This window comes from Tasmannia lanceolata, unplaced genomic scaffold, assembly GCF_043159265.1.
Source record: "Tasmannia lanceolata isolate RefF3 unplaced genomic scaffold, GAP_Taslan_0.1 ptg000003l, whole genome shotgun sequence".
Lineage (NCBI taxonomy): Eukaryota > Viridiplantae > Streptophyta > Magnoliopsida > Canellales > Winteraceae > Tasmannia > Tasmannia lanceolata.
In genome coordinates, this window is record NW_027518680.1 from 37,399,045 (window position 1) to 37,411,232 (window position 12,188).

The 12,188-nt window shown below is 41.8% G+C and overlaps 1 protein-coding gene across 1 annotated transcript in view; it reads right to left on the reverse strand.

Moving 5' to 3' along the window:
* LOC143854317 (CBL-interacting protein kinase 24-like) overlaps nucleotides 1-12,188 on the reverse strand; it is a 61,193-nt gene that overhangs the window by 35,165 nt on the left and 13,840 nt on the right. Inside the window, 7 exon segments of the mRNA XM_077364203.1 lie at nucleotides 279-395; nucleotides 966-1,088; nucleotides 2,575-2,664; nucleotides 3,497-3,622; nucleotides 4,980-5,033; nucleotides 5,133-5,207; nucleotides 5,302-5,409. Of these exon segments, the coding sequence (XP_077220318.1) occupies nucleotides 279-395; nucleotides 966-1,088; nucleotides 2,575-2,664; nucleotides 3,497-3,622; nucleotides 4,980-5,033; nucleotides 5,133-5,207; nucleotides 5,302-5,409 (693 nt within the window).

Sequence of the window (12,188 nt, forward strand, 5' to 3'; positions counted from 1 at the left end):
GAAGTGACTGCAAAGTGCGCTCTCCTTAAATTTGGGAAGCGAGAACTTAGCTTCCAAAGCGAACTTCCCATCCAACTAGGAAGTTTCAAGTAACTACAGTTCATACAAATTTAAATCTGCTTCTATACAGCATGCCTCCCAGATTGAAAAATCTGAAACTAGGAAGTTTCAAGAACTCCAGTTCATACAGCATGCCTCCCAGATTGAAAAAAAGATGTTCTAGGAGATAGAGTGAGACCTCTATTTCTCCAAAAATATTGAAATCCATAATGTCATACCTGTCGGTCAAACAATGCTGAAAGATTCAACCCTTGGGATAAGGTAATCATCTCAAAAGCATTCATCATTAGTGGACCCCTTTCATTACCTTCGCGCTGCTCTGAAACATATTGATCCTGCAAAATCCATGTGAATGACATAAAATTAATATAATAACTCACATGCCTGAGGACAAGTAGATAAGTGGGCTACTTAAGTGCCATCACATAAAGTAGCTGAAGAGCCATCCGAAACCCATTTCTTGTAATGAGCACTGGCAGACTACAGAGTCGTCATGAGACTCAAGAATGATATAGGAAGCATAGTAAAACCAAACTCATAAATAAAGCACCACCATGTGGGAAAGAAGACTTCACGACAAATTCCTATACAGGGAAATTTCGGATTTCGGCCGGGACCGAAATATAAAACCGAAACTGAAATTTAAAAATTTCGGCCGAAATTTTTAGATTTTCACTGAAATTTCTAACGAATTTTCCACTGAAATTTTGTTTTCAGCTAAGGCCGAAACCGAAATTTCAAACCTTGACAGCAACTACAAGAATAATTGAATAATTTCCAAGGCCAAAACCGAAACCGAAATTTCAAACCTTTTGGTTACCGCTAAGGCTGAAACTGAAACCGAAATTTAAAACCTCGACAGCAACTACAAGAATAATTGAATAATTGCAGCATGGATCACCTACCTCAATGTCATCAAAAACAGCACGCACGTCATCCAAATTAACATCTTCCTCTTCACCATGTCTAACAGCCACATAGTTTTTCCTGAACCATGCATCATTTTTAATACCTTCAATCTGAATACGCTGCATGAACAATGGAACATAACATTACAAATGCTATAAAGGTCAAAGATTAAACTAAAATTGTAAATCTAAACTTCAAAAAAAAAAGTCTAATGATGCACTGCAAGGTAAATCAAGCTAATAGAAACAACCTTGAAGGGTATTACCTCTCATGCTTATGAAAAAATTATATGACATATCCTACTAAGAGTCCTGTTTACAATTGCATTGTGGCTCTTACTGGCATCAGTTATTTTTGAAGAACTTAATTTGGATAGGGCCCACTACACTTAAAAAATGATTTTATGTCCATCACAGTTAGTATTTTGTGATAATTAGGTAGGGCTCCATCATTGGAATATTGGATGACGCTAATGGCATATCTGTAATTGATGTTAAGACAAGCATTATAAATATGATAGACTTGTGGGGTTGGGAGCTAAACCACGAGAATTCTTTCCCTTATCCATTCATTTGTTTTCTTTCTTCTCTTCTCTCTTCTTCCATCACATCTTCTATGTCTCCTACATGTAAAATCAGATTGTCGTGGAGCTATGCTTTAAGATGGTACCAAGGCATGCCTATCACAGTTTCTAAGAAGAAGACTAAGATCTAATTTTCTTTCTGTTATTATTCCTTGTTTCCTACATTTTTATTGCCTTCTTTGCTATCAGAGCCTTGCGGTCAAGGATCTTACCCTCTTTGCTTACAGAGTCATCAAGACCTTCACCATACATCAAGGATCTTATATTGTCCGGTTATAGTCATGGGGACCTAACCCTAGTCCAAAAAGAAACCCTATTCTCCCATGAAGTCATGACGTTTGCCATTAAACCGTCTAGGAGCGCATCCATGCCTCCACATCCACCCACCTGTCTTCAGAAAGCTATTAAGTTCTTTTTTCATCTAACAATAATTCTTCTAGACGGGAACGTTAGCATAGAAATAACTGTTTAGGCAATCGACTAAGATGCCTCCAAAAGGGAAGGGCCAATGTGATGATCTGTAACCAACTCCCTGACCAGCCTTTGAACAATCTCAGCTAGCCTCCTTTCATTTGAAAATCCCACCCACCAACCTGACCATAGAGATGCTTTATGTTCATGACTACATCCACAGAAATTAAGAAACAAATGCAAACATTGTACATGAGAATATGTCACAATTATTTTCTGTTCAAGAGGAGAACATATTCAAGAGTAAAGTTTTTACAGTGGAATATCATATAAATTCGTCATTCATGGAAGAAATGAGCCATTACACTCAAGAGTTTTAATGCCCTGAGGATATTAAAGTTAGCTGGCATAGACCATTGTCATCCCAAACCCTCTTCTCCATAACATTAATTGTACTACCAGTCTACCACCATGGAAGTATTGAAATGAAATCAAAGGATTGACAAGGAATTTCAGTTTCTTCATTTTGCAAATACACATAAATAATAAAAGAACAGACCAAATTGCATGAACAACTCAGAATAAATCCAGAAGGAAACGATTCCTCATACAATTTTAGGATTTGGATCAAGTATTCTACATATCAATGAATTTGCCCCCGGAGAAAACCAAGGTGGAGAGGAAAACTCTGCTGCATTGATCTGCATGTAAACCAGTATAACAATCAGACATTGCATGGGTCATAATATGCAACACATTCCCTTCCCTAGTTTTTTCCCATGCTCCCTTATTTAATAATGGCACTCTGCAATTCCCAAAAGGCAATCAGCAAGCAATAAGGTAAGTGTTTAATAAAGTGAAGTGTCATAATTAAAGCAGAGTACAGACAACATTTCCATATATGCATTATGACAATATTATAGACACAGTTCAGTTCAACTGTAAGCCTTCCAGCAAGCAAAATATTTAATTTGAAGATAACCACAGTATCAAACCAACTATAAAAAGCCCTGAAGGCATTCTGATTCCCAGATCAATGTGTCAGGTTCAAACCACAGAGTGAAATTCAACCATTAGTGTCAAGCCATCAGAGTTCAAGCCAAGGTTTTGAATTTCGGCCGAAATACCGAAATTTCGGAATTCAGTCCGGACCGACACCGAAAGTACATTAATTCGGCCGAAACCGAAATTTTCAGTTGTGGCCGAAACCGACACTGAAACCGACATTTAAAACCTCGGTTCAAGCCGCAGGGCAGTAAACCATATTTTGTACACTATAGCATTTGTTCTCCATGTTAACAAAACTCACGGTGCCCTTATTTGGTATTTCAAGTTATAGGGTGTAACATCCAGAAAAGTCAAAGCTTCTTATCAGAGTTTCTTCCCTAGTTCACTGAGGAAGTTAGTTGACAAAGAATTTGGAAGATAACACTGTGAAAAATGTCAGTTCCAGAGCATGTAAAATAAGAAAATGGGTCATTGTGGTAGTCTCTTATACATCAATTTTCAGAAAGGGAGATAAAGTCACCTTACCTTTCTGTACAATGTCGGAAGATCAGTCTCATTGAAAGGCAGGTATCCAGCCATTAGAACATAAAGGATGACACCACACGACCATACATCTGCAGCAGAACCATCATAACCCTGGCGGCTGAGTACCTAAAATTCCAATTGCTTAGTCTAATATATGGCAGAAAATTGAAGTAAATGCAGTGCTTTATCTACCATGTCATCATGGTTAAAAAAATTCAGAAACCATATAAAATGGATGATGAAATTTGTAGCCATGAAGGAGCACCAAGAATCAAGCATATGCTTGCTGTCAATTTACAACCACTAATCAAAGGAACTTAGAAATATGTGTCCTGTTAGAGATGAAACTGACAAAGACGCTGAAGAATGATGAGTACGCTATACCCATGGTTTTTAATTTCGGCCAAAATACCAAAATTTCGGATTTCGGTCTGGACCGACACCGAAAGTACATAGATTCGGTGTTGGTCCAGATTTCCGCCGAAATTTCGGTAAAATATTCACAAATTTCCTAAATTTGTTTTTTTTTTCCCCAAAATTTTGGCCCAAATCCTTGGCTATAACACAAGGTTAAATCACGTCAGAGTTCCTTGAGAAAAAGAAATGCATGAAGATTAATTTTTCTCAAAGACATTGATTTCATTAAGGATTTAAGCATTGATACTTGGACATTTTAGTTCAAAACTAATTAGTCAATCCTCCAAAATAAATATGAAAAATATAAAGCAATGTATCAAGACTGGAAATCTACTTTTTTACCCAATATTAAAAAAATTCTAAAACTTTCCAATACAAGCTTTAATATTCTAATAAATTTGTTTCAACATGTACAATTATTAAATATTGCCTCACCATGCTCCTTGGAAAAAAATCTGTAACAGTTCAGATCGTGAAAAGGATGCTGGCATAAGTACTGCACAACATATGCCTCAATCAAAGAACTAAATTGGACAATTAAATGGAAAAATCAAAGGGCCAGCAGTAAATCACAAGAAGAAAACGTGGTTTCATTGTCTAGGGAATGAAGTAGATACTTGAGCCTCTCAGATACTTTGAATTGATTGCTCACAGAGGTGTCCCACCGACACCTATGTCCACACGTGTTGACACTCCTTTCGACAGTTGTAAATGTACTGCTAAGAAGTGTTAGACTTAATGTAGGCGTGTCGACACATTTTTGTACTTTGTCAAGTGTGACATTCTATTTTATGATTGAATATTGTGTTTACCTCTTTTATCATTAACTCTTCTTTTAGTTCTTCTTTAACTGATATTTACTGCGATATCTCCTCTCTCAGACCTAAAACCCTAAACAAACTCTTATTCTAATATTATATTCATTGTATTCTATTGGTTTTTCTGTGTCCCTGTTTCTAAATTTTGGGGGCTTGCCGTGTTCGACAATTCATGTCCATGTCAATACGCAACACTCGAGTCAATGTCCACAAATCATAGATCAGCAAGGTGTGCATAAAGAGAGTACCTCGGGCGCTACATAATTTGGTGTTCCACATGTTGTATGGAGAAGTCCAACTCCCTGCATGTACACAGAGCAACAAAAAACAATAGAAATGAATAGTTAATGGCAAAATGGACTAGAACTGTTTCAAGCAACAGAGAAGGAAATCATACTTACTTGCTGGGGCAATGCACTAAGGCCAAAATCTGAAACTTTCAAGTTTCCTCGCGAATCAAGAAGAAGATTTTCGGGCTATAAATAAAATGCAATTCTCAGGATTTGGTAGAACAAGATGATTGGTGTTTATAAAAAAGTCAGAGAAGTCAAGTATCAAAGAGAAGCTGACCTTCAAATCTCTATGGTAAACACCTTTACTATGGCAATAATCCACCGCATCGATAAGCTGTTGAAAGTATCGACGAGATTCATTCTCACGAAGCTTACCTTGGTGAACCTGCTTACTAGGAACAACAAATAAGAAAACAATTTTAAACACAAAAAGATGGAATAAAAAGTTGAAGTTGAATAAAATATATATAACTTAGAGAAGCATAAAAGTCCCAACAAAGAAGTTTATATAAATATCCATACACGTGTGTGTGTGTGTGTGTGTGTGTGTGTGTGTGTGTGTGTGAGAGAGAGAGAGAGAGAGAGAGAGAGAGAGAGAGAGAGAAAGAGAGACATGCAGTCCCTAGAAGGGTTCTACACACTTACGCAGTCCAAGATGACTGTTGGAACTGATCCAAACAATCTATTACGGCATTAAATAATCCCCAAAACAACCCAAAGAAAAGATCTAGAGAACAAAAAAGAGATCAAGCAAGAACAAATTCTCAGACACAGGGCAGAAAAAAATATTAAGCAAGATTAAATTCATACAAAGAACAATATATAAACCCAAAAGAGAGAGAAGAGAATAGATGATTACTTACTTAAAAGGAAATACTTGAACTCCGACCCTAAGCTCGACTCCAAATCCATAAATCGGACTGTGCAGCCAAAAAACAGAGGGTTCTCTATTTGTCAGAAATAAAATAGAACCCAGAAACCGAAAATAAGTGGGAATTGACTCCAGTTTAAACTTTTTTTTTAATGGTACATGGTCACCAACTCCAGTTTAAACTTTTGCACGATGGATTATGAAAAGGCTATCTTACCCCTCACTTAAACCTCCACTCTAACATAAAACCAATGACCCTTATGTCTTCAATAACTCTGAATAAAAGAAAGACTAAAGCTCAATACAAAGAAAGAAGTCTCCTAAAATTACTTGAGGATCATGTGGAGCCTTTAGTGGGCCATGTACCCCATGCAATCCCATCTTTAGGAAATCATGGCTCGCATATGCATCATTCTCCCCAGTTGTAGAATGTTAGAAGTATGTATTGTGTGTGTAGCATGCCTAAGGGCATTTTAGTCTTTGTACCTTTTCCCTTTATATAAATGCGTAAGTGAGGGGGGGCTATCCCCAACTCACTCTCTTTCTCTCATTTCATTCTGTTGTCTACCTTCAATATGGTATCGGAGCCCTAGGGTTGTGGTACCCTAGGGACCACCATTGGAGGCACTCATCCCTTCCATTCTCTTCATCTTCTTCTACCCCCTCAACCGTGAAACCATCCCTACCCTATTTCTATACCCACTCCCTTCATCTTCTTCTTCCCCCTCTCCCAGCCCAGCCCAGCCCAGCCCACCCTATTTCTGCAACCTCTCCCAGCCACGTCCATCCCTAAAACCACCCTCGCTCCCCTCGCCTCTTCCTCCAGACCCACCCCAACCTCTCCCGCCTCCTTCTCCCACCCTTACAGCAGCCCTAAAACCCTATTTCACCTCCCTCCCTCCACACCAGACCCCGCCACCTCCCTCCCTCCACCACCAGACCACGCCACCTCCTCATTTCCCTCTTGCCTCCCCTGTTTCCACCACCAGACCCCACTACCACCTCATCTCCCTCCCTAGTCCCTCCTACACCACCAGACCCCGCCACCTCCCTCCTCCACCACCAGACCCTGCCACCTCCTCCTCTCCCTCCGGCCTCCCATGTTTCTCCATCAGACCTCTCTCCGTCCCTTATTTTTCCTTCCTTTCTCTTCTAATCCAGATTTCCATTCCTCCACCCTTTATCCTCTCTCCTATTTTATTTTTTTTGTTCTTTGGTCTCTTAATCTAAGGACCTCTTCACTCTATTCTTCATTCATGGCCTAAACTCTCCTACTCGTCCCTGTCTCCTCGCTGCTCTGATCTTGCTTGCTAGCCACCATTCATCTGTCGGTTAGTGTTCTTATGACGCTTTATACAATCTCTCTTCTTCGAAGTCGTGGCATCATGCTTGGGCCCGTCATCTTGCCGGAGACAATTGAGGTCTGAACCGGAGTCGACGCATGCAGTGACACGAATCACCTGGTCACCGATCTTCAAGGTGACGAGAACATTACATCTCCCTACCGTTGAATACGTGTGGTCAACTGTGTAATCGAGGAAGCCAACATTGACTGACTTTCATGGTTAAGGTTCGAAAGAAAAAGAACCAACAAGATAGGGCGGTCTGTGACTGTGGTCTTCCGCTCTTTTTCCTCTTATGTGGTGGTTGAGCGTTCTCTTCTATCTTTGTCTCTATTTCCATGACTCTTCATGCCCCACTTATTCCTTGGGGCCACGGTATCTCGCTCGAGTTCAGTTCGTGACTTCTAGTCTTGTCTCTTCTTCTCTTTGTGTTCGTCAGTGTGGTAGAGAGTCTCTCTTTATTTCTGTTATCATGGACCCTCCCATCATTACAGATCCCCCTGACAGCGTCTCCACTCTTCCCACGGCTTCCTCGTGTAGCTACACCCCTTCCACTTATATCTTAGTTGGCACCAGGCTGTTGAGACCTTCTTTCTTGCCAAGGGTAGGATGTCCCTGATTGAGTGAGATCCTCCATCCTCCTCGGACCCGTCATATGATAGATGGCGATAGGATGATGCCATGATCCGCACCCTCTTCTGGCAGAGCATGGTTCCTTCTGTGGCACGACTAATGATGAGCCTGACCTCTGCCAAGGCCATTTGGGATCATACTGCTCTTCGTTACTCTAGGGTTGATAACATCACCCACATTTTTGCTACGTATTCAGAGTGGATTCGCCTTGAGCGTTGGGATGACTCTCTCTCCACCCACTACAGCCGCTTTGTCTCTCTCTGCCAGCAGCTGGATGCATTTATGCCTCTCAACTCTGATCTGACGGTCCTCACTCATCAGCGGGACCAACTTCGGGCTGTTATTACATCCAGTCCTTGGGCCCGGATTTTTTTGCCTTTCACGCAGCAACTGATTGGATCTGGTTTTCTTCCCTCTCTTACAGAGACTTACTCACGAGCCCAGCAGTTCCTACCAGGTGACTCTTCCCCTACTCTTCCTGTCGAGGGATCTGCACTTGCTACATATGATGGAGGTTTCCACTCTGGCCATGGTGGTGGCTCTGTTGGCCGTGCTATAGGCCGCACCGGCCGTGCTGGTAGTGGCCACGATTTGGTGGTGGCAGAGATTCTGGTGGTCGTGGATGCTCATATTGTACTCATTGTCGACAGTGAGAGCCATCATATTGATATTTGCTATACCATTCATCCCGAGCTTAGTCTCTTCTGCTCGGCACACCTCAATGTTGTTGATCCTCTCGATGCTTCGTCGTCCCCCTCCATCCTTGGCAGCGTCCCATCGGCCGCCTTGACTGATACTTTTACCATCTCCAAGGCTGACTATGAGGAGCTATTGTGTCTTCTTCATAGTAGTCGTCCACCCACTGCTGGTTTTGCACAATCAGGTAGTTCTCTTCTTACTCGGTCCAGTCCCTATATTATTGATTCGGGGGCGTCTAACCACCTGACTGGTAACTCTTCGTCACTTAGTTCCTTTCGTCCTTTTCACTCTCTGTCCGAGGCGGTTTCTCTTACAGATGGGACTACGGCTCCCATCTCTGGTGTTGGTACTCTTACACCCCATCGGAGTTCCACTTTATCTTCTGTCATTTGTGTTCCAAAGTCCCCTTTTAATTTGATCTCTGTTAGTCAGATTACCAAAACCCTTAATTGCTGTCTCATTTTTCCCTTCTTACTGTCTGTTTCAGAATCTCTCAACTAGTAGGACAATTGGCTCGGGATGTGAGGTGGACGGTCTCTATCACCTTCAGTACACACCGCCGCCCACAATTTTGCATAGTTCGGTGGACGCCTATCAGTGGCATTGTCGCCTTGGTCATCTTTCTCTTCAGCAACTCCAACGGACCTCTACTGTCTCTTCTCCACTTCAGCCCTTTCAGTGTGAGTCCTGTGAACTCAGGAAACACCATCGTATGTTCTTTCCCCCTCTGGTTGTTAGTCGGGTCTTGAGACCTTTTGAGTTAGTTCATACTGATGCATGGGGTCCCTCGAGGACCACATCACTTGTTGGATATAGATGCTTTATTGTTTTCGTGGATGACTTTTCTCGAATGACATGGTTATTTTTATTAAAGGATCGATCTAAGGTCTTTACTGCTTTTCGCACTTTCTATGCAGAAATTACAACTCAATATTCTTTTCCTCTTAAATGTTTGCACACAGATAATGCTAAGGAGTACACCTCTCATGTGTTTCGGGATTACTTAGCATCTCATGGCATCCTTCATCAATCCTCTTGCGCTTATAGCTCCCAACAGAATGGTGGTGTTGCTGAGAGGAAGTTGAGGTATTTACTAGATATGGCTTGCACCATGCTCTTTCAGATGCGTATTCCCAAATTGTATTGGAGTGATGCTATTCTTACGGCATGTTTCTTAGCTAACCGTTTGCCCTCTTCAGTCCTAGACAACTATTCTCCCTTCTCTATTTTACATCCTCATAGAGACCCCTTCCCCCTTACCCCACGGGGATTTGGTTGTGTTTCCTTTGTTCACAACCTGGCCCCGGGTTTGGATAAATTAGACCCCAGCGTTGTGTCTTTCTAAGCTTCTCTCGTACCCAGAACGGTTACAAGTGTTACAACCCTAGGCTTCGTCGACTCTCTGTCTCCACAGATGTTACCTTTTTTTAGTCTCTTTCCTTCTTCTCTACACCCACTAAACATGCTATCTCTACCTCACGTCTCCCTTTTTCTCTTCCGGTTCTTCTCGATCTGGTTCCACCATCTCTTCCTTCTTTAGAAGTATTTGTACCTCCACCTATCTTGGATCCCCCGTTTACAGGTTTTGGTAGTTCCTCCTCCACCTGCTACTACGAAGGTCTATCAGCAGTGTCGGCATGCAGATCCTATTCCACCTCCTCTCGAGGAGTCGTCTCTTCAGCCGGAGATACTAGATTCTACCTCTCAAGTACCTTCTCCTCCTTCTGATGCATCTGTAGATGCTCCTATTGCCTCACACACTCGTTCATGCACTACTTCACATCCTATTTCATCTTATGTTTCTTATGATCATCTTACCCCATTTCATAGTTTTGTCTCTTCTTTGTCTTCTATTTCCTTGCCTAAGTCTTTGCAGGAGGCTCTTGCTCACCCCATGTGACGTGCTGCTATGAGATGGCCGCTCTTCAAGCCAATCATACTTGGGATATAATTGCTCCTCCTCCTGGTGCTCATCCTGTTGGTTGTAAATGGGTCTGTGCTATCAAATATTTTTCGGGTGGGACAACCTTAAGGCGCGCTTAGTTGCCAAAGGGTACACTCAGACCTAAGGGATTGACTAAACTGAGACCTTCTCTCTTGCTGCCAAAATTCCATCTATGAGTGCTCTTATTTCTCTTGCCGTCAACCATGGATGGTCGTGTATCAGCTCGATGTCAAAAATGCCTTCCTCCATGGAGACTTGGCTGAGGAGGTGTACGTGGAGCAACCTCTTAGCTATGTTTCTCAATGGGAGATGTCCTCCTCAGTATGTCGGTTTCAAAAATCATCGTATGGTCTCAAATAATCCTCTCGAGCTTGGTTTGGAAAGTTCAGCGAGGCTCTCATGAGATATGGCGTGAGGCAGTGTGCAGTTGACCATTCAGTGTTTAGTCATCAGTCAGGTACTTGCCTTGTCCTCCTCATAGTGTATGTGGATGAAATTATTATCACAGGGAGTGACACAGTTGGCATACAACGGTTGAAGGGCTTTCTGCAGAAAGAATTCTTCACAAAAGACCTTGGTTGCCTTCGATACTTTTTGGGGATTAAGGTAGTTTACTCGGGTACTAGCCTCTCCCTCTCACAGAGCAAGTATGTGTTGGATCTTCTAGATGAGACAGGCTCGCTGGGTATGAAACTAGCTACTACTCCCATGGACCCAAATACAAAGCTCCACCCAGAAGAGGTTGACTTGCTACATGACCTTGGTAGATACAAAAGGCTTGTTGGGAAGCTCATATACCTCACAGTTACTCGTCCAGATATTTCTTATGCAGTGTGGGTTATTACCCAGTTCATGAGTGCTCCTCGTACATCCCACTGGGCAGTTGTGAGTCAGATTCTTTGATATTTGAAAGAGCTCCAAGGAAAGGGCTACTTTTCAAAAGACATAACCATCAGAGGGTAGAAGGCTACATTGATGCTGACTGAGTGGGTTCTCCAGCAGATAGGCACTCCACGACTAGCTATTGTACCTTTGTGGGAGGTAACTTAGTGTCATGGCGAAGCAAGAAGCAAAATGTTGTAGCCAAGTCAAGTGCTGAAGCCGAATATCGAGCAATGTCAAATACTAGTAGTGAGCTTATCTGGCTATGTTCACTTTTATTTGATATTGGGTTTTAATCATCATCAACAGCTCAGTTGTACTGTGACAACAAGGCAACGATTCACATTGCAAACAATCTGGTCTTTCATGAGAGTACTACTAAGCACATAGAGGTGGACTGTTATTTCATACGTCACAGAATCCAACAGAGCGATATGCACTACTTTCACTCGATCTGCTGACCAGCTTGCTAATTCTCTCACCAAGCCCCTAAACAAGGCTAGACTAAATGATATCTGTAATAAGCTTGGAATGCTCAATATATACATTCTATATTGAGGGGGTGTTAGAAGTGTGTATTGTGTGTAGCATGCCTAAGAGCATTTTAATCTTTGTATCTTTTCCGTTTATACAAATACATAAGTGAGGGGGAGTTATCCCCAACCCACTCTCTCTCTGATTTCATTCTCTTCTCTACCTGCAACATAGAAGAACTCAACCTTGAGTTCAGCTTCTCTATGACTCCAATCTCCCCACCAGGGCACTTGTACAAGTTTGAAGTGTTGTAGATA